Source organism: Ursus arctos, unplaced genomic scaffold, assembly GCF_023065955.2.
Source record: "Ursus arctos isolate Adak ecotype North America unplaced genomic scaffold, UrsArc2.0 scaffold_3, whole genome shotgun sequence".
NCBI classification, from domain to species: Eukaryota; Metazoa; Chordata; class Mammalia; order Carnivora; family Ursidae; genus Ursus; species Ursus arctos.
In genome coordinates, this window is record NW_026622985.1 from 101301409 (window position 1) to 101323140 (window position 21732).

Consider the following 21732-nt stretch of genomic DNA (forward strand, 5'->3'; position numbering starts at 1 on the left):
TCGCTAATAGAAGGGTCTCCGCATCTTCCTTTTCCTGTATTCCAAATAATCATAGACACAGACACAAACGCATACCCAGACACGGAGTTTTACTGGTTGCTTTATTTTTAAATTCTGAATATAAGAATTGTTAAATTCCCTTTAAGAAAGGCAGACCGCACAGCAGCGCCCCGCGTGCGCGTGTCCGGACTGCCCGGCCTCCTCGCGCAAACTCGTCGAGGGGCTTGTCTGGAGGCCCTGCGCGCAGCCACGCGTGTGCCTGGGACCGCGCTCCTCCTGTCGCGCAAGGGGGTCCTCTTCGACCAGCGCAGCCTCGGGAGGAAGCAGACGCCCGCCGCGGCAGCCAGGGCCGCGGGATCGACCCCAGCCCATCGACATCGACCAATGTTGCGGCCTGAGCACCGTCACATCCTGGCTGTTTATTCGAAAATCCGGAGTGAATACTTCTCACAAGTCACCTCCCTTACTGGAGACCATTTTTGTGAACATCTTGTACTTGCTCATAGAGAAATGACCTACCCAGAGTCCATTTTTAATTGTCGGCAATCCGCCCAAAGCAGAGAACCCTGATGGAGACGGAAACGTTTCGAGGAACAAAGTTTAAGATGACTAATTAGATGGAGAAGAGAAACCCAATCATGTAGCTTCTCTGACGGAAGAGGAAAAGTCCTTACTGTTCCCTCCCTAAGAAATAACTGTGATGCGGCACAGACCACATCACGTCCTGAGCTCATCTCTTGCTCACCTCCTCCAGGAAGCCCTCCTGGGCCACCCCAGGCTCCCTGCAGACCATCACGGCACTGCTTGTCTCAAGCACAGGCTCCACACCAGTGTAAACCGGTCCTACGTGTAAGCTCCGCGGTGGAATAAAAGTCTTGGCCGTCCCTATTGTTACAGAAAATGTGATTCTTTCATTAGAAGAAATTAGCTTTCTGGAAAGAGACCTACTGGGCCACTTCTAAGTTCGGCCATCCAGCCTTTCCCAGGCCTTGGGCAGCTCCACTCCTCAGGGTGACACACGCTGACACAGAATCCTCACACGGGCGCCTGCCCGCCAGGCTAGGAGGAGGGGAGCAGGGGGCCTCGGGCCTTGGAGGAGAGTGATGCTGTCCCTGGGCAGGACAGACGGACGAGCCAGCGGGACTCACGCCTCCAGTGGGGGGGGGGGGGGTCTCCTGTCCGAGTGGGTCTTCCTCTCATGATCTTGAATGTTCCTCTTTTGACATTTGGAGACGGCCGTCATCTGCCTGAGTCTCCTGGGCCTGAGTGTGCATTTGCTCTTCTCAAAGCTCTCCCTGCTCGTAAACACACTTCCTGTGAGCCTCTGAGGGCTCACGCTGTCCTTCCCCACCACCGCCTCGTGTCCTACCTCTCCTTCTTCCACGCCGGCGTGTGCGGAAGGGTGGATCATGCCACTCAGCCCGGGGTATGCTCCCCAAGGCCCCCTGAGGGCCTGAGTCGGAGTGGAGGGTCCCCTCGGGCCAGCACGAGCCTCCCGGCGCAGGCACCCCAGGCGTGTCTGCTGGTCCCCGCTCAGCACCGCCATGCACGAGGCCGACCTCGAGGCAGACTCCAGGCCGTGGTGGGTGTGTCACTCGCACACGTGGAGAGCCCGACGTCGCAGGGCCGCCCCAGGCCTCTCCGCCACACTCACAGACGCTGTCCCTGCCGTCAGGGAGCCGGGGAAGCGGCACGGAGCCTCTCAGAGCCAGAAGCACGCGCTCCGGTCCGCTGTCCTTCACGCTCCTGCGCCTGCCCTCTGAGGGCCTTCCCTCCTCCGGCCGTTCTGTCTCAGCCCCTGTGACGTCCGCTCTGCTCGGGTAAGCTTCTCCTGCCGGCACCCCCTTATTCCGAGCAGCTCAGCGTCCCCTCTGAGGATCGGAGGGCAGGACGGCGCCCCGACACCGAGTGCCCCGGGCTGGCGCGTGGGGCGCGAGGTGGGCCCCGGTTCGCACCCGCGTCCGCCTCACTCGTCTGTGGGGGTGGCTTAGCTGCTCGCTGGCCCTGGAAAGATGCGGGAGGAAGCAGCACCTCACAGAAGCCGGCAGGACTTTCTCTTCGCACCTGCGCCCCCACTAACCGCCCTCCTCAGCACGTGCTGAACTTTCCACAAGTCTGGATTTCCCCGGATGCACACGCTTTCCTTACAGGTCGTCTGTCCTCGGTTTTCCTGCAGAAGGTGTGCCACCTCTCTGAATCGGGGCCTGGAGGAGAGGGGGCGGCCGCACGAACGAGAGCACGTACTAGCTACACAGGGAACGGGAGGGCGGCATTGGAACCAGGCGAGGCGACGATTCCCTCCCCACCAGGACCCACCGTCCCCACAGATGACTGTCCTCACACAGAACTTAGAACTCAGACGCAGTCACACTTCCATGACCTTCTCTGACCTTCAGCGGCCCAGTGAAGAGCATACAGCTCCTTCCATCCCATTTTGCGGGTGGGGCGCAGAGAGGCACGAGGCCCAGAAGGAATGGAGGTTATCAGGGTCCCTTTTTCCCGTGAGTGTAAATATTGGGAAAGAAACGTTTCAACTGGGAAGTGGACCACGAGCGAAAGGAGCTGGAGGACAGGTGGGCCCGTGGCTCCCGCACGGGGCTGCCCTCAGCACAGGGGAGCTGCCCGGGGAGCACAGACCCGCTGCCCAGCTGGAGCTCTTGGTCCAGGGCCCTGCCTGGGGCCGGCGTCAGCCCCTTCCGCACCGTCCCTGCCTCCACCATGCACACGAAGGAAGTCCTCTCCTGTCCTCTCCTGCTCTCCAGGCCAGCCCTTGCCGAGCTGCCCGCCCCAGCAAGGGGACCCCGGCCCGTCCGCCGTGAGCCCGCCGTGGCATTCTCCCCTGGTGTCATCCCTTGCGGTCTCGTGGTGCTTACTAACGCTTCCTGGTTTTACGGCCAACTCCTTGTCTGTAAGAAGTCAGACGCTGAGCAGAGAAGGGAATTCGACCGTTCCTGACGGCCGCGCGGGGCCTTGAACCACGAAGAGAAAGGCAGAGGGCACCATCGGGTCCGGGGCTCCAAGAAGTTCTGCCCCGTCCCACGGGCGAGGGCTCCCTGGCCCTCTGACTTACCCCGCCGAGAGGGAAGAACACTCTCCTGGGGCCTAAACGCTGTAAATCGCCCTAATTCCGCCCTGCCCCCTGCCCCCAGCGGGACCCGGGACAAGTCACAGCTGCTCTGATGCTTACTGTCCCCACGTGGCCCCACAGGGTGAGCTGGGGGTCCGCTGAGGCTTGCAGAACCCCTCCCTGGGCGCTGGCGGGTGACTGAGGGGGGACGGCTGGGAGCTGCAGGACAGGCCTCGGGGAGCCTCCTGAGTGCTCAGGGTGCCCTCGGAGGAGCTCCCCGGCCTCCACGATACGGAAGCACACTCTGACTGCGACAGAAACTGCGATAAAGCAGATTCGTCAGCCCCCCCCCCCCCAGCCGGGCCCTCCCTCCGCAGCCCCTTGAGGACGGGCGCTCTCCCCTTAAAGCCTCCGAGGTGCATTCTCCTGCACTGGCCCTGAGGGACAGACAGACAGACACTGCGACCCACGCAGGGGTAAGTCACCTGACACGGCAGAGGTGACACTGGTGCTCCCTCTGCTTGCCTCGCCCGTCTCTCCTTAGGACACAGTTATTCCAGTAAAACCCAGATCCGCTCACAGGCCACAAACATACAACAGAGCCCAGCCACACAGTCACGGAGAGAAGACACGGCATCCAGGCCCGGACTCCTCGCACCAGCCGTCCCGAGCCTTTGTCTTCCAGATAGCTCACTGAGCGGTCTGTTATTTTCAATTAAGTCTGATCTAATTATTATCGTTTGATCAAGGGAGATGGCTTGCTATATTAGGACAGCGACATGTCTCAGTTTTGTGTTTGGATATGTTTTTGGCAATCTTTCCAGCCTTCCGCCTCCTCTAGACTTATTTCCAAATCTCAGGAGCTATTTTGGAGGAGATGCGTTGCACAGAAACTGGAGAATGGGCACGCAGCCGCGGCTTTTGGAAACTGCGACTTGAAAATTTAAGATTTATGAGAAAAATGCACTACAAATTCACGCCTTACAGAGCAACATTCAGACCCAGGGTGGGAAGGAAACCAGAAGATTCAATGGAGCTCGTTGGCCCTAATATTGATCACTTGAAATGAACGCACACGCAAACACACACGTTCTCAAAATGCAAGGGGAAAGTCTGCACGTTTCGTTTGGTTATCACATGACCGTGGGGAGAAGCAGGACGCCTGGCACCTTCCACCAACAGCAGAGCAATTACTCAGTTTACAGTGAAGCCGGGCCTCTTCCTGGGATCGGCGTGGGGGCCCCAGGACCAGGCCTCACCATCAGGGGCCTGGCTTCCCCTTGACCAGATGAAATATCAGCTCAGTGTCCGGGATTCTCCCTACAGACAGAGGTGCTAACCGCGACTTCTTGCAAAGGTAAAATTAGCAAAATCCCCATTCTCAGGTTTCACTGGGTTAGGATAAAAACGTAAGTTCTTAAATAATATTTGAGAGCACTCTTTCGTTTTTGAGGCGGGATAGATTTTGCTCCCTGGGAAGTTGCAAAAAAGTTATTTTGACCTGAACATTTAAACGTAAAGCAAAGAAAGGCCATTCTTTCTGACTTATGGGTACATCGCTGTCAGAAATGGGCTATTTTAGGAGTTTGTGGTGGGGTCAGGCAAACCACAGGAGACTCCCTGTTTTTACCTAAATTGGCAAACCCTTCTCTAACTAGTGATGGTACCAATTACAAAAGATTAAACCGCCTTAGAAAAAGAATTGTCCCTTAATTCAAGGCCCAGGAGAGGAAGCCAGCTTGGGACATGCACCCTCCTCGGTGAGGGGCTGGCTCTCCCTTTTCCCGGGGGGAGGAGTTGGGCTTCATTCGGGCCATCGGCCCCTCAGCCGGACTGAAGGGAGCACCCCACGCAGCGGCCACCATGCACCTCGCGTGTGGTTGCTCGCTCATCATCGCCCGCCAGTGGGATGTCCACCGCACCCAGATGCGTGCTCTCTTCTGGGTCTGGTTGCAAAGGCCTCCCAGCGATAAGGAAGTGTGCTGGGTATCGTGAAATAAACCTTCAAAAGAGGCTTGCTGGAAATTCCGCAGCAATCTGTGCCCTCGTGTGGGGACGGCGGCGTGGGCCGGCCGAGCACTGAACTCCTGCTCCAAGGTGATCAAAGCCTCAGGGAAAGGGACGCAACATTCAAAGAGACTCAGGGAGAGAGAGGAGGGGATGTGTCCTAATCATCTAATCACTTCCTCCTGCAGTTTCACCCGATGGCCTTCCGAAGAAAGAGGACTCCCGTGCGAGGAGATGCCCTGGGCTGGGCACGAGCATCACACCTCCTTGCACACTCACCCACACCCACAGCGGCAAGCAGAAAGACGTGGGCACACGCGCACACATGACATCACATTAGGTACTGACATGCCAATTTGGGGGAGAAAAAAGAATAAAAATAAAGAAATTATGTTTTTAGATAATTAAGTACAGATTTAATCCAAATACGTTATGTTTTATAGATTTAGAAGAAAAAAATAACGTTTAGTAAAGCACTGGGGAAACGTTTGGTGGCCATTAAAAAACCTGGCCCTTCAAAATGGATTTCAGTTATTCGAAAGTTAATACACCCAGTTCTTTCAAGTTTGAGGAAATTAAACTTTGATAGATTATCTGGTAAGACTGATCTCTAGGTAAGTGCTAATGTGTAAGAGTCTACCAAGAAATATTTGATTTTCCAATAGGTAAAGCCAACAAAAATATCACACACACACACACACACACACACACACACGTGTGAACTCAGCTTCAAGATGCTGACTCTATGAGATAGTTCTATTCCAAGGAAGAAGAGAAAAAAGGTTTAAACACGTTTGCATTGGGACCTAATAACCCAAACTACGCACTATTTGAAACAATTTTAAGACAAGCCCACTGATTATTCTGGGACACTCCAGAGTGCACTGTAACTGACCCAAAGCCGCAGACCATGAATATGAGCTCACGGGACTCTGCACCGGCCGCCAGCGGCCTGGGAGGGCAAACCCTAGAAGGTGTGCGTTGTGGGGTGGACGTGGGCCAGGGCTTTACAAAGGGCCGGCGGTCTGGGCGTCTGTGCCCGAGCTCCCCTGCAATCAGGCCGCGGCCCTGCTGTTCACCTGGGCACAGACGGTCCTCCTTTGTGGTTCTCTGGGAAGAGGCCGGCTTCGCGGCTGACCCGAAGGGTCCTCGTGTTCTGCTAAGAACACTCAGTTCCTCCATTTAAAGGGTAAGTTCACGTTCTGATGGAAGTAAAACTTACTCCCTCGCTGCCGACCGCTCCTCATTCCCGGGCAGCTACTTGTAACCTCCACACACAATAACCTTTGTCTCTTTCGGAAAGTTTATGAACATACTCAATCAGAGTATGAAATAAGGCGTGATATTAAATCGCTCCGTTTTCCTTGTCACCCAGCGTTGGGAATCGGGATGAGGCTTATCCGAGCTCCACGTGTATTATGGGATTAGCCGAGGGCAGAAGTTCAAAGGTTTGAAAATAAATACGGCATCAAGGCACCAGTTTCTGACGCTGTTTCTATGTTTGCAGTACTTTGAACAGCGTCTCAGACAGACTTGCGGCTTGAAGGGGGTCTCAGTGGCAGCGCTGGAAAAGCCACGTCTAGCGTGCCCGCTCCTGAGTTAACACCTGCCTCACTTACCAACGGAAACATCCTCTCTTTGTAGCCACACTTCTAACAGCCCTTCATACGTGACTCAGCGAAATCTGGTGGTAACGGTCCTGAAATCCCATCGCCGGTGGCTGAGCCCTGCTCTGCGAGCCACAAACCGCGACGACCGGCTCAAGTACCAGCAGCTTCTCCCCAGTGGACCGTCCACTTGGGGTCAAACGTCTGCATTTAATCAGAGTAGTTCCCGAAAGGTGTCTCACAGTGATCTCAAAACTAAGCCCATCAGAAAACCTTTATAATAATTTCATCTCCAAATTTTCCTAGATCATATTTTTAAAGGAAAAGTTTTTTTCTGTGCTTCCCCCCCCTTTTATTAATCTGGATTGAAGGAAAGCACACATTTCATTTATTGTCTGGATTACAGATTCTTATTAAACAAACCAGAGCTCATTATAAAATCAATATCAACTTAACCACCATGCCCCCAGGAGGAACAGCAGAAAGGTCACTCCAAGAAATTCAAACAATTTTCCTGCTGGAAGGGCATGATTTTAATTACAGATACTATTAATTAGAGCTGTCACTGGGAAGATTTTTTTCTGTTAATTATCACAAACTCTGTTCTAAGTGTGCGATTTCAACCTGCATTTTTGTCAAACTGAGTCATTTCTGCATGCAAGCCCAACCTTTCCATTCTATCAATATTTTATATTTGAATTTCAAAGTGTATCAAAGGGTGTGATGCTTTCTAAAAATCCACCCCCGTGTGACCCCCATCTCCTGCACGCAGAGCAGAACCGGTGTGATAATTTATTTATGTCCCGGCACACACATGGCCCAGAAGCCCCAGCATCCTACACCGATGGTCTTGGCTCAATAGAATTTCTGGATAAATTCTTACTGGTTTATGTGACATTTTTTTTCTGGGCTGCTTCTTCAAACGTGATTTTTCTTTTGCTTTGAAGCAGAGCCGTGCACTGGGGCTGAAATGCCACGTCCCACACATTTGAAGGTGCCATTTCTTTATAAGAGAAGATCATACTGACCAGCCTCGTGACCTCCTCCAGAAAGCCAGAGCTTTTCTCTCTTCAGTGACAATACCAAGAATTTTCGAATGGGGGGGGGGGGAAGCTATCTCTTGGTCTCTTTTAAGCGTAGTGATTTTCTAAATTCATCCCAGCTCCTTCTGTGGGCCAGTGTCAGGGTGGCCCTTAGAGCAGAAGCAGCTAGCTCAGACAAGCTCCAGGAGAGCAGCTCGCAGGACAGTTTGGAGGGAGGGTGGTTCTAGAAAGAGCTTGAGAACCCCCCCCCATACATGGTGATGACTGAATATTCAACTTGTATATTATTGTAAAATATGATGCATTATTTACAAGACAGACCTATGACACATCATAACCACGTGAGTAGAGAAAACAAAGAATCCAGTCTAATGGGAGAAAATATTTCACAAATATATATTGATTGAATTTCTAAAAGATGATTAAGTATTTCACCTTCCCAAATGGGAATGACACTGAGGGCTGTGCCCTGAATTGTCTCTGCTATGGGCTGGCCCTGCTTTTGGACCTGAAGGCTCATTCTCACTGCAGGACGTCATGAAGTATAAAGTGCGTGCTACAGTGTCCAGAAACCCTGTGCATCTCTTACTGTCCTGTTCGGTCTGCATCTGCCTGCCTCACATTCTCATTGGCTTCTGACTTGTCTCCAGGTGTGTCTGGAATGGCTGTGCCTTGTAGCGCCCGGCCGCCACCATCGCTCCCATGGAGACGCCCTCGGCTTACTTCCCACTTATCAGCATTAGATTTCACTTCATCCAAATGCTAGCAGGGGTGGCGATGGATCAGGTCAAAGGACCTTTTCATAGAAGACCCGGAGGAAGTCGATGATTTAAGAGACATCTTCAAACGTCTACACAACCAATTTATCTTGCAACTTTGGCATTTTTCATTAATAGTGGCCAAACTAAGAAAGATAACAGATAATACATAATTCATGTTTTGTACTTTTTCCACATTTCTAATGAGCAACCTGCTTTCACAGTCTCACAGCTAAGTGAGACCCACGGAGAACAGAGTAGGATTAACACAGAGCAGTAAAACTGTGATTCCGAGGTATTTACATGAATGCTGATGAGCACTTTCAAACCCCAACTACGACTACATGAAGCGCTGGGGACCGGGAGGGGCCACGGACAGTGCACCGGGGAACAGAACCCATCAGAACCCTACCTGGTAGGCGGCAGTGGCATCTGGGCCGGGGTGGTCCCCCAGGCCGGAGAGCTTATCCTGCAGCCTGGAGGCGGAGGTGTGGCGCAGACAGTAGATGACACCGGAGGCCAGGAGGACCCCGACCATGGCCATGACAGAGACCAGGGTCAGCACGATGAACGGGGTTGAGTCCTCTTGCTCTGCTCCGTGTGGCAGGAGCTTGAGTTTGCTTTTCTACAGAACAGGAGAGAAGCAGCACGTTAGCACCTAACCAATTATGACCTCCTGACCCCCTAGAAACCACCCTTCTCCCACGTAGGGCAAACGTGGCACAGAGCTGTGTTGACTTTGAAGCAGCCACGGGAGGGCCATCCAGAACAGCACCCCTCAAGTAAGGAGGGAAGTTATTTCTCACTAGCACACACAGATTGCAACGTTTTCCAAAAGGGAACTTAGAGGCATTACTGGTTTTCCTTAAGGCCACCGTTTTTTCTAACCATAACGACGGCGAGTCTTGGGCGGCTGATTTGCTGCTTTAAGGAAAAGCCACATTCTCTCTAAACAGGTGTGAGGAAAACACAGCAGTCTATCCCCAGCACCACACATGGTTTGGGGGGCGGGGGCCCACGGCGCAGAGAAGTCAGACAACTCCACGGCACACAGCACAGCCGGGGCAGGTTCTTAAGTTTCACATCCACATTCTTGGAGACGTTGCAGGAGGGCCGCCTCCGTAGAACCTTCCCTCGGTATCCCCACCGACCTGCGCCCCTCTGCGCGCGCCCGCGGGACACACACCCCACTGCCGCGCACCGCAGCGCTTTTCCTTGAAAGGAGCTTCAGGGCATTTGGAACGGGACTGTCCACGAGTTCACTTCTCCGCGCGGTGTGGAGAGTATGGGAGACAAACCGTCAGATTCTCACTGTTTTGGGGCGGGGGGGGGGTCCTTTGGGTGCATTTCACCAGGCTCCACGTGCAAAAGGTGCACGGTGCTCTCCCGTTAGCTTCGTTCGCAGGTGTACTAGCCACGATTAAAAACGCCCGGGAAAGACAGAGAGGACGCGGGCGCGCGCGGCTCCGGCCAGCACGCCCTCCACCATTACCCCGTAAATGAATGGAGACGCACGCCCCCGCCTCGGTCCCGGTTGCTACAAGATGAGAACAATTAGCAAACTCCTTTCCACCACCTAATTTCGCGTGGTAACAAAATGGATTTTTTCCCCATGAATGCCTGGCCGGCCTATTCATTATGTCTCTTCTATTAGTAATTTTCTGCTCCGTATCCAGCCTCCCACCTCCTCATTCCCTCCTGTCTCCGAGTGTACACAGGGCCTCTTATGTCAGGCCGGGCCATTTTTATCTTGTAATCATAAAGGCCACCAAAGCAATTATCGCCGGTCTTGACTGGAAAAGCTGGTCATTAATTAGCCCCCTTTTGCCTTCGGTGCCGCGGATTAGCTGGTGCCGGGACTGAGTTAATGGAAACGCGGGTTAAATGAGAAAAGACGCTGGATTTTCTTGCCTGGATGCGTGGCTCCGAAGAGGACGGCGAGGCTGGCAAACGGCAGGAGGCTCACGGAGGGCGGGGAGGGAGAGGAAGGGGCTGGGGAGGGGGGAGGGACGGAGGGGGTGGGACGACGGGGGGAGGGAGGGGGAAGGGACGGAGAGGGAGGACCCCGGCGTGGGGGTGGGGGACACGGAGGGGCGGGGGCGCGGGAGGGGCGCTCAGGGCTGCCCGAGGCCTGTGTGGCCGGTTCCGCAGTCGCCCCCGGCGTGGACCCCTCCCCTCCCCCCCTCCCGCTCGCCCCTCCCTCCGCGCCGGCACGGCCGCCTCCGGAAGGTTAACGCTCCGGGAGCCGCGGACCACCCCTCCCGGTCGCCCGCGTTCCCTCCGCGCCCCTGTCCCCGCCCCGCGCGGGGTGAGAGTCAGAGCCCTGTAAATAAACGGCAGGGACCCCACCCGGGCAGCGAGGCCCAGCAGGGCGGGAGGGAGCGCGACCGCCACGGCCCGGCTCCCCCGCCCAGCTCCCCGGCCCCGCGCAACGCGCTGCTTCGAGCCCCTCCGGCGAGGCTGCGGGCCCGGGTCTCCGCCGCCGGCCGGCGTCTGCGTTCTGCCGCCCGGGACGCCGCCCCTCCGCTCCCCGAAAGAGGTGGAATCGACACCTCCGTGGGGGGCGTTTCCAGGAGGACGGTTCGCTCTCCCCGCGCCCCCCGCGGAACAGCCTCGCCTCGGCAGACGGAGCAGGGACAACAAAGGAAGCGGCGCGGCCGAGGGAGGGGCGTCCGCTGTCCCCCCGCCCGGGCCGGGTCCGCCTGGCCGTCACTACGCGTCCCCCAACCCCGCCCCAGTGCAGGCCACTGGAGGTACCCGCGTCCCATCTTAGGCCAAGCGCCAGCGCCGGGGATCCCGCCCAAGCGTCGGGAGGACCCCTTGCGCCCACGTGGTTGACGGCGCTCGGGAACAGGGATTTCCTGAGCCTTCCTGCCTGGCGACGTGAGGCGCACACGCGTGTGGTGGCCAGCCTGGCTCCGAGAGGACGCGCAGTGTGCACCCGACAGACGGTCGCAAGCACGCCAGGGACCAAACCCGGGGCTGTGGGTGCCGCGCGGTCAGAGACGCGGGGTCCCGCTGCGCAGAGTGCCCGCTGGCTCACCGTGTAAGGGGCACAGACGCGGCCCGGTTGTTACGCGATTCCAGGTGGGAGGCCACGGAGGCAGGTGGCAGTGCCCACACATCAACCTGGCCCAGGTCTGGGGCGAAGGAGAGATCCCAGGCTGGACACCCAGCTGGGACACCACACCGAAGCTCTTCCCAGGGTGGCCCAAACGCCGCCTTCGCGGCCGGCGGGGACATCGTCGGTCACCGTGATCCACGATGCGCTTGGCAAACTCGGGTAGAGAAAGATGGCCTGACCGCTGCCCCTTTCGCGGCGCGCGTGGAACTAACTCAAGGGTCAAAGAAAAATGTCAAGGAGAGTGACTGCCCCCAGAGCTAGGGTCCCTCCTCTCCAGATCCAGCTGTCCCTACTCCCAGCTGCCCAGCACCACCCCCCTCCTCCCCCGGGTCCCAGGTGCTGCTGGAGGTGAAGGGAAGGAGGGGAGGAAAAAGGACAGAGACCCCGTGCCCAGTGAGATCCATTTTCTATGGTCTCCTCTAGTTACAAGCTGCGTGGGCCAGAGCTGTCCCGAAGAGAAGGGCAACAGTGGTCCCAGGCCCAGAGGGAGGCGTCCAGGCTTACCTCCCGCAGCCCATCAACAAGGAGGCCCTTCCTGCAGCCAGGGGAGGGGTCGGTGGCTGTGGACGGCGGTGGACGGCGGGCCCCGGGACAGCAGGGGCGGTCGGTGACAGAAGCGTGGGCGCGGGGTTGGATGGGGGTGGGGGGTGCACCGCGCTGGGGCGGGGAATCGGGGGTCTGAGCCAGAGGGGGAAGGTGGTGGTAGGGCAGACGGACTGCCCGGCTTGTGATGATGAGGTCGCAGGATCCCGGGCCGTGCTCGGAACACTCCCTCCAGCCAGCCCAGAGGCTACTCAGCTGGAACCGGAAAAGTCACTCTTCCTTGCCGCCCCCCCCCCCCCAGTGGTTCAGACCTACCGAGCGCTGAGAGGAGGGGTCCAGCGGGAGGAAAACTGTTGCTGGCTGCTAGTCAGGTCTTAAGAATCCCGGAAGAAACGAAAATTTATAGAAATTAAAAAAAAAAAAGTGAACTCCCCTCTTTGGCATAGTGATTGAGTTAAAATCACTTTATGATTATTTTCTTTCCTTTCTTTTTGTGGAATTAAGAAAACAAACAAAACTTCTAAGCCCTGCTAAGCACCAGCTTTAAGAGAAAAGAATGAGCCTGCTATGGCTGGAGAGGGAGGTCTTGCTCCAGGTGTGACCTGGGTGGGGTGGGCCTGAGACCCCTCCCCTCCTGGGTTCCTGCTCCCCTAGGCTGAGCAACGTGAACTACACGTGCTTTCCCCAAATTTTGTCCTGGGGCTGGGCCCTGCAGAGAGCCCTCCACTAATTAGAGGCATCCTGTCGGGCTTGACTCGGAACTGAAAGAAAATAATGCTGAAATATTTATGACTTTGACATTTACAGTCGGGCATCTTTTAAAAGCGGAACTGTACAGCGGCAGAGAGGTCACACGGGAGCGCGGGTCGCTGTGCACCCCAGGATATAGGAGACACACACACAAGCACTTCATGCTAAGTTCCAGATGCAGGAAAAGGATGGTTTTCAGAAATAATCAGGAATAATTAAGTCAACTTTAGACAGGTTAGATGTATCTTGACAGTAAACTGCAGGATAATATTGCATATTTCCCTCCACTCAACCATCCCCACCTGCAACTCCTTGAATTTAGGATGTAAAATATTGCAGAAGCTGTAATTTAAGATAAATGTGACAACAGAGACAGTTCGTGGAATTGCTCTTAGGAATTAGAATCTACAGACGTTGTCCTGACCTATTTAAACTATTCTGATCTCTGCTTGTACGTGAAGACGCATGGGGCTTCCTTTACATTGTCTTCTGAGCCATTTATGGCAAAATACCTTCAAAACTTTTTTTTCTTTAGCTGTCCATGTGGTAAGCTTAAAAGAAAAGAGAAAAAAAGAGAACATTTTATGCCCAGACTTGGTTGTGGGAACTAAGGCAGCCACACAAACATAAACCTTCGTGGTAACAAAATATTTGTGGACCAGTAGCAACAGTGAGCATTTTCCCAAGCATGTGAACAGTTAACAATGGCAGCCCCCGTGCCTATGCCGCTGACTTCAATTTTAAAATCCACTTGTACCCAAAACTCATGGGCACAGGCATTTAATTTCATTACCATGAAACTTCTAATCATGCACGTTTTCAATTGCATCGTTCCTAAGGACTTGGTTTTGCAAACCCAGCCTCATCCCCTGCTCCCCTGCACCTTGACCTGACTGATTGCAAGGATCCCTTTGCCTGTAAAATTTAGAATTTGATTTTAAAGACTACTAATGAGCTGGTATAACAAATCTGTCTTTGCTTTCCCAGATGCAAAATTTTAGAATTATTTGGAAATTTCATGCTAGGTTTGCTAAAATGTACCTACTAGAATGTAGTAGCTATGACTCTAAAGCTCATCCAAAATCGTAATAGTTTTCAGGCCGTGGGAATGACCGAACTTAAAAATATGGGGGGAGGGGAGTGCCTTAAAATATTTTAAAAGTATTTTTTAAAGCTGTTAACTGAACTATTTTTAATTTGGAATTTGCCACAGAATTCTCATAAATGAGAGAAGTCAGGCGGAAATAATCATGTATTAATTCTCTGCATTACAAAATCTTTTCAGAAGCTATTATCAGAGCAAGAGGCATTTCGGTCTGAATCCAGGGTGGGAGAAATCCTTTGTACAAGTGAAAGCCATTGTTCCTAGCGCAGATGAAATTGTACTTGCAAATCTGCCATTCAAGTAGCCAAAAAAAAAAAAAAAAAAAAAAAAGAAAGAAAGAAAGAAAGAAAAAAGCCTATATAGGCAAGAAAAAAGAATGTCCAAGAATTAATTGTTCTTAAATGAAAATAAGTGGGGATACCCTGTTTTAAAATAAGCCATTTGTTTATTTTTTCAGGCACAGACACAAAAATAAATATGCAAGAGATAATAAATTGTCTAATTACCAGCTTTAAGCGCTCCTAGAACATCGGTTTTGGGGAACTACTCTGTTTTAAGACAACAGGGAAGATTTATGGTATTTATGTTTAAAGGGGGAAAACTACCGTCGTGTGAACAGATTTTTAGTAGAACTTGATACCCAGCAAATTGTCTCCGGGAGAACAGAGAGCGACCAGCCGAGAACAGACCGGGAAGGATCGGCCCACCAAGAGAAATCCTGCCCCGAGCCATCCTTCAGATTCTCCGCTGGTGTTCTTACTACAAACAGACTCACACTCGGCCAATACAGTTGATGCGCCCGCTCCCGACCGCGTTTTCGGCGTGCAAATCGGTCCCCGAGGCCTGCTCTGACACGCGCACTCGCGCGCCTCCTGGGTCAGGTGTTTTCTCAGACGCCGTGGTCTCGAAGAAGGAGTTTTCCCCGCAAGAACCAAACCCTCTTCAGGACTGGAGTTTTTGCCCATCCTCCTCCTCCGAGGCTAAGAAGCTCCATCCTAGACTCGCCTGGCGTCGCGGATCAGGCCCCCGCCGCGGCGCTACTTGGAGCGCAGGTTTATTTCGGGGCCCCTGCACGGCTGGACGGACTGCAGGCTTTCTCACCTCCCCTACCGGGTCCCTCTCGCTCACTTATGTACAGGAGCCCACAGACGTCTGAAAGATCAGGCCGCAGCGCCCGGGGCGAGGGCTCCTGGGGGCCGCAAGTACTCACAGCACTGAGGGGTTTCCAAGAAGTCCCCGGCCCCCTTCCCCAAGGGGACAATGCCGTGGCCCAGCCTCCCCGCCACCAAGCGCGCAGGCTGCAGGGCACCGGTTGAGGTCCCCAACGACGCCCGCATCCATCCACCCGGAGCCGCAGAGGCTCACCGCGCACGTCTCTGCGGCGCTCCCCCCCCAGGGCCACCCCCTTCTCGGGAGCCAAGTGGCTGTGCTTGGTAGGGTGGGGGGCGTTTCCTCTTGGGTTGATAAAAAGAAACGAGCTTCCCTCCCCCTCCTGCACACAAACCTTCACCCCCTCGCACTTTCGCTCGCGTCTAAATTCGGGAAAGGCTGGCTGGGCGGAGACCACGTGGACACGCTGCACCCTGGACCCCAAGCGCAGAGGCTCCAGGTGCCGAACAGGGAGCGACGTCTGCGGAACTGGAACCCAGAGCGGAGGGCGCGCCGGGGCTGGGGGCCGGCGGCAAGGCCGAAACAGCAGGGCCAGCCCCGCGGGGACCTGCGTGGAGAGGGCCCAAGGGTCCTCGCTGACCTCGGGGCGTGCGTTTCGGGGCCCTGGCCACTGTAACAGAGACCCCCACCCCCCAACCGTCCAGCGTGGAGCGCAGCTCCGTCATCGCACTGGTGACACAAAAGGGCGGGAGACTCTTTCAGGCCCTGAAAGCCAATTCTGCTGTGGTTTCAACCCCTAATTTTGGGGTCCACCTGACTGCCTCGAGTGGTACTTCCCTAGAACCTCGAAGAAGGCTGCAGTTCAGAACCACACAGGTAGTTACGGAAGGCAGGAAATGAAGTCCCTCCTTCAGAAGTTTCTCTCCGCGAGCACGCGGCCGCCTCACCTCGGGGGCGGGGGGGGGGCCGGGAAAGCGCAGGTCCGTGTGGGGGAGGGGAGGTGACCACTCCGAGGCGCTTCTCCAACTGGCGCGCGCGCGCGCGGCGAAGGGGGGGAATGCCCAAAAGATCCTGCAATCTCACCCACGGCCCCACCTGGCCCTCGATCGCTCCTCCCTGCGAAACCATCCCGTGCCCCCTAACCGAAACACCCCGATGGCACACATGCGCGCTCCCGGACCCGAGAGAGGACAGTGAAGAGCGCCCCAAAATGGGCTGGGAGGAAAATGTCCCCGCGTTGACACCCCTCCATCCTGGCTGCTCATTCCTCAGCTTCCTCTCCTTTTCCCACACCCCTGCCCATCAGCGTGCGCTCCACCCCCCCCCACCCCCACGCCCCTCTCTCTTGATGGTCCGAACTGCCCTGGTGGCTGGGGGAAATCCAAGAGCAAGAGCCCCAGCCGAGTCCGGCCAGTCTCCGAGGGACCCCTGGGGGGGGGGGGACAGCTGCCACCCCCTCTCAATCTCTGCACCACCAATCGAGTCACCCTGGGATGTCCAACCCAAACCCACTGGGGGGATGACCTCAGACCTCCCCCGCCAGCCAGAGCCTTTGACAGGTGTCCTGTTCCAAGTCTGAGTTAGCCCCTGCACTGGGCTCTCCGACGTCCAGGTTGCCCATTCAAGCCCCCAAGCGCACCCTCCACCCTCCCCAAGCTCTGGTTCGCGCCCTGCCACCTACCCGACTGGCGGTGCCCTCTGTGGGTCCCTCCTGCTTCCTCCGTCCTCCACCCCAGCCTCTCTCCTTTCTCCTGAATCCCTACCGGTGCCCGCGCCCCGGCCCCGAGCTCCTGGTTACCTGCAGAGGGGCCGGTGCCCGGCGCCCAAGCCGGAGGGGGTGGGGGCGTGCGCCGGGCCGAACGGCCTCGGGGCGCGGCGGCCGCGGGCAGCCTCGGCGCCATCACCACGGCTGGCCGTTTCCCTGCGCCCGAGCCACAGACGAGCAGGTCCATCCTGCTTCTGACCACAAACTTCTCGGGAGGCCGGTGGAGACAAAGGTGCCGTGCGCTGTGGCTCCAGCGGCGGCTGCGGCACCGGCTCGGAGCCCGCGGGCGCCAGCAGCTCTGCGTGGCCGCTCCTCCGGGCTCTGAGCGCGGCGCTCTGGCCCGGCCCCGGACTGAGGCGCTCGGGGCCGGGGCGCGGCGAGGACGGGAGCGGGGCCGACGCGGGACAGTCCCCGCAGGGCCACCGGCCGCGCGCGCAGCTCCATCCAGCGCGGCCGCCGCGCCCCGCCTTATATCCGGCCCGGCGCGCACCCGGCCGGCGGCGGCGCGGCTCGCGGCCCAGCCACCGGTTGCTATAGCGATGTTCTCCCCCCCCCCCACATGTTGCTGACAGCAATTGGCTAAGGGGCCGCGGCTCTCCGAACACCCTCTCCCGCCCGAGACTATGAATGGACATCGGCTTTGTCAGTCATTCGCACAACGCCCGGGCCTTCGCCTGCTCTTTCTTTTCAGTTGTCCTCCCTTCCACCGCTCGAGTGCACTTCAAACCGGGCAAGTTCAGGGTAGCGCTCAGGGAAGAGGGGACGCGGCCAGCACCGTCAGCCCGTATGGCCTTACTGTGACCTCTGCTATGGGAAGGGTGGGGGTGTCGAAACTGTGCGAGAGGAAAATTTATGGCAAATTGTTCTTTCGCGTTACTTTTTCCACTTTTGCCTTCTTTCCAAATCGAAGCAGGCCAATTAAGCTGGTAAAACAAGTAAATGCCCCTCCTGACCCTCTCCCCTTTACTCTCGAGTGTTTAGGTCTCCAATTCTCCTACAAAGCGCATTGGCCCGACGCGGGAAGGAGTGAGAACTTTGCCACCTTCTCGTCCAGGCACACTGCAGGTCTCCAGCCCCCAAAGCTGGCCTGAGGCAGCAGTGAAAACAGTGGATTCCATCTGCCTTCTTGCCTCTCCAGGTCAAAGGCCAGGCCTGGACCAATGGCTCGCAAGCAAATGGAGCGAAGGGGGGTCCCGGGGTTGCACTCCCAGTGGCTGGCTCCTCCCCAAGCTCCCTGACCCGGCTGGAGGCCTGGGGGGGGGGGTACAAGGCCGGCTGGGCCCTGTGACTGGCTTCCCGCAGCCGCTCAGCCACCCCACTGCGCTCCCCCCCCCACATTCTTTCTCTCCAAGCCCTGGACTCCCAGTCGCAGCTACAGGTTGGGGCACCCCGGTGCGCTACGCCCGGGGCGAGCAGCAGAGAACCGAGAGCTGAAACCCAACATCTGTGTGTACAATGCGTTCTCGAGGCCCACAGCTGCAGGAACAAGAGGAAGAAAGAAAGGAGCCGGGAGAGACCTTGTCACATGCAGATGACAGTCTGTGCGGGGCTCTTTAGTTTCTCCTTTTCTGGAAACCCTGGCGCCCTCCTCCCAGTCCCCCTCTCCCACTGCCTCCCCATTGTTCCTGCGCTCGGGACAGCTGGAGACGGCGGCGGGCACGGAGCAGCGTGGCCCCTCCTAACCCGACGCCCCTCCCGCCCCACAGCCGGGGCCCCCCACCCCGCCCCTCCAGGGAAAACTGCACCCCCCACCCCCAGTCCCCGCCGGCCTGCCCAGGCGGAGCTTGCACCGCGTCCCGTCTCCTCCCCTCCCCTCAGGCGCTGCCCCCAAGACCTGCCCATACATCACTCTTCTCTCCGGGAAACGCCTGGGCCAGGGCTCAGGAGAAGGGGTCGTCAACAGACGTGAGTCGAGCGCCTGCTTGCCTCTATCTAAAAGTGTCCTAAGGACTCGCTTCCAATGACCCAAGGCCTACACTGAGTTCAGCTTTGATTTGGTATTTACAGTGGCGGGGAGCCCAGCGCTTCATAGAGCCCCAGGGCAAAGAGGTGGGCCTCCATCAACAGCTCCCTCAGGCCCTGGTGGTCCGAGCTTGGCGCTGGCCAGGGCGTCCCGGCTTTGAGAAGGCAAAGGGAAAACGAGGTCCAGTGGACGCCAAAGGAGGAGACTTGGGCTTCTCTCCGGTTATCCACCCGCGGTGCCCCCCGCCCGACCCCCTCATACATCAAGTAGGCCCGGAGGTGGTAAATTACCCCGGCTCCTGCAGTCCTGACACAGGGGCTGCAGGACTCACTCTGGGCTCCGCGCTGGGCCCTCCCCTCCGCCGGCCGCTGGGCCTCCCGGTAGTCCAGGCCCAGAGACCTGCACCCCGCGCCGCGCCTTGGGCCACTCTCTGAGGGTCCTCCTCGGGCAAAGACCTGAGTGGTGGTGGTTCCTGTCCCTCCTCGCTGCCCTCCTCGTGGGGGTGGGCACACCCGGGAGACCCGGGCCTCGCGAACTGCTCCAGCCTCTGGGGCGACCCTTGGCCAGGCCCTGGGAGGGGAAAGAGGAGAGGAGGGGTTGCAGGCGGGGGCCGCGGAGGAGGCGGGAGGGGCCCCGGAAGCTCCAGCGGGGCCAGGGGGGAGGTCGGCAGGGAGGGGGCGCAGGCAGGGAAGGGAGGCCTGGAGGAGGGGACCTGTCGCCCTCAGCCTCGTTGGTAACCGGCTTCTCCATAGCAACGGCCTGCGCGCGCGCCTGTGTGCAGTGTGTGTGTGTGTGTGTGTGTGTGTGTGCGCGCGCGTGTGCAGAGAGTTCCTGCGCCTCCCCAGTCCTGGGTGGGGGTCTCAGAACAGGGGGGCGGAAGGCAGGGACGGCCCCTCCAGGAGCGGAGGGCCGGCCTCCAAGGTGCTGGGGACGCCGTGGGGTCCGGGGACGCCGCGCCGGGTACCGGGCGGGGCGCGGGGTGGAGGGGAACGCTCCCAGGCCCCGCGCTTGGCCTAGGGGCAACAGGGAGCTCGGCCCTCGTCGCCTGGCCGGGTCCCGCCCGCTGAGGTCTCAGGGCCCTGGGGCCTCGGCACAGTGGCGCTGACGACGCGTCTTCCCTGAGACTCCGCGCGGCGCCTAGCAAGGCGCGGCGGGGAGGACTTGGGCCGGGCGGCCGCGGCGGCTGAGCCTCCATCCCAGGCCGGCTGGAGCCGGGGCAGCCGCGGGGACCCGCGCGCAGGCTCGGGGAGCGCCCGGGCGGGCTCGCTGGGGCGGGAGGGGAACCCACGCCGGCTCCCAACCCGCCGCGACGCGCAGAGAGGCTCCGGGAGCCGCCAGTGGCCGGGCCACGCGCGCTACAGGACGGGCCGGTCCCGAAGACGCGGCCTCGGCGGCCAGCCTCCACGCGGGCCGTCCCGGGCGCGCACGCCCCTCTGGCTTTGCTCCCCGCGAGGGCCGGGGAGCCGCAACCAGGTGTGAGGATCCTGGAACGTCCAGCCCCTCACTCACCGAGGTGGCTGGGACCCCACGCGGCCGCCCGTCTCCACCACCGCGAGAGGAGGTGCCTGGCCGCGGCGTCCAGGGATCCTAGGGCGGCCAGAGTGTCGGCGACCCGGGAAAGCTGGAGCCCGGGACAGGGCGTGCAGCTCAAAGCCTCTTAGACTGTTCCTTACAAACATGACATGCCATAATAAATCAGTAAGTACACAAATACATTTATTTTATTTAGCTAGTTTTTCACTTGTCCCAAAGGTTTCACTTCCAACATCAAAGCACCACATTTCTGATTTAATCTGAATTTAATGACCCACCTGTCTCTCTAGAGCTTTCGGGCAGAATGCGTGGGGAGGTGGTACAACTGAACCGCCCTTTTGGTCACTTTGTAAACGGTTAGATGGGCCTTGAACTCCGAACGCAGGTACTCCTGCGTAGAGAAGTGTACTTTCTCACGCACACCTCGGTGCTCACACACAGCGTATTCTTTTTGGGTCGGTCACCTTCCTCCCCCCTCCTGCCTCCCCTCCCCCCATGGTTTTGCCGACATCAAGGCCTGGCTGTTTAACCCGCCGGCTCCGAGCTTAAAGATAAACGTTTTGCCCAGGGAATTCATTAAAAGAACGGACTTGTGTTTTAGGTGCCGATCCCACTGTTTCAGAAACTGATAAATTAATCCACCAGATTTTCATTCTATTTTCCTTTACTTTAAATTCCTTTCTTATTTCCAGGACAGGAAAAATGTATCTTTTAATTCTTGAAAATACTTTAGAAAAGTGCCTTTTCAATAATGTGAGACTAGAGTCAGCTAATATCTTGAAGAATGAATGATGTTAGGTGGTTTTTTTTTTCGTCATGAGAGCTTAGACCTCATTTAATAATAAATTTCAATTTTCAATTTCAGTAACATTTACAGAGAAAACTTTTAAACATGATGCAAAATGTTTTTGAGAGCACGCTGACGGCCGTCATTTATACGTGATAAATGACTACATTATTCATACAGAAGTTAGGATTGTTTGGCTGCTGCATAAAAAAATATAGGATATGTAAAAGTCCCCAAGATCTACAAAATATCTAAATAATATAAATAGTTTGAAATGATTTGTTGATCCTGCTAATACTTCTTTAAAAGAGAAGTTCACGTTTGCTATGTGTAAAACCTAATGTTCTGTGGGAAGAATCTCATTTTCAATTTAGGAAACACCAAACTATTATATATCACATATTTAAGTGATTAGGATAAATTCCCAATGTACTAAATTACCAAAGGAAATGTATTTTTAAACAAAATAGAGAAAGACTGTCACAGGAAACATGATTATTATAAAGGAAAACAACACCTATTTCAGGAATTTTAAATAATATGGTTAGATAGAAAATGATAAAAAAAAAA

The 21732-nt window shown here is 56.5% G+C and overlaps 1 protein-coding gene across 1 annotated transcript in view; it reads right to left on the reverse strand.

Annotated features, from left to right (window-relative positions):
* Nucleotides 1–21732, reverse strand: part of PTPRN2 (protein tyrosine phosphatase receptor type N2) — a 742666-nt gene that overhangs the window by 100753 nt on the left and 620181 nt on the right. Inside the window, exon 13 of the mRNA XM_057304523.1 lies at nt 8895–9107. Coding sequence (XP_057160506.1) covers nt 8895–9107 — 213 coding nt within the window. The remainder of the gene's footprint in view (nt 1–8894; nt 9108–21732) is intronic.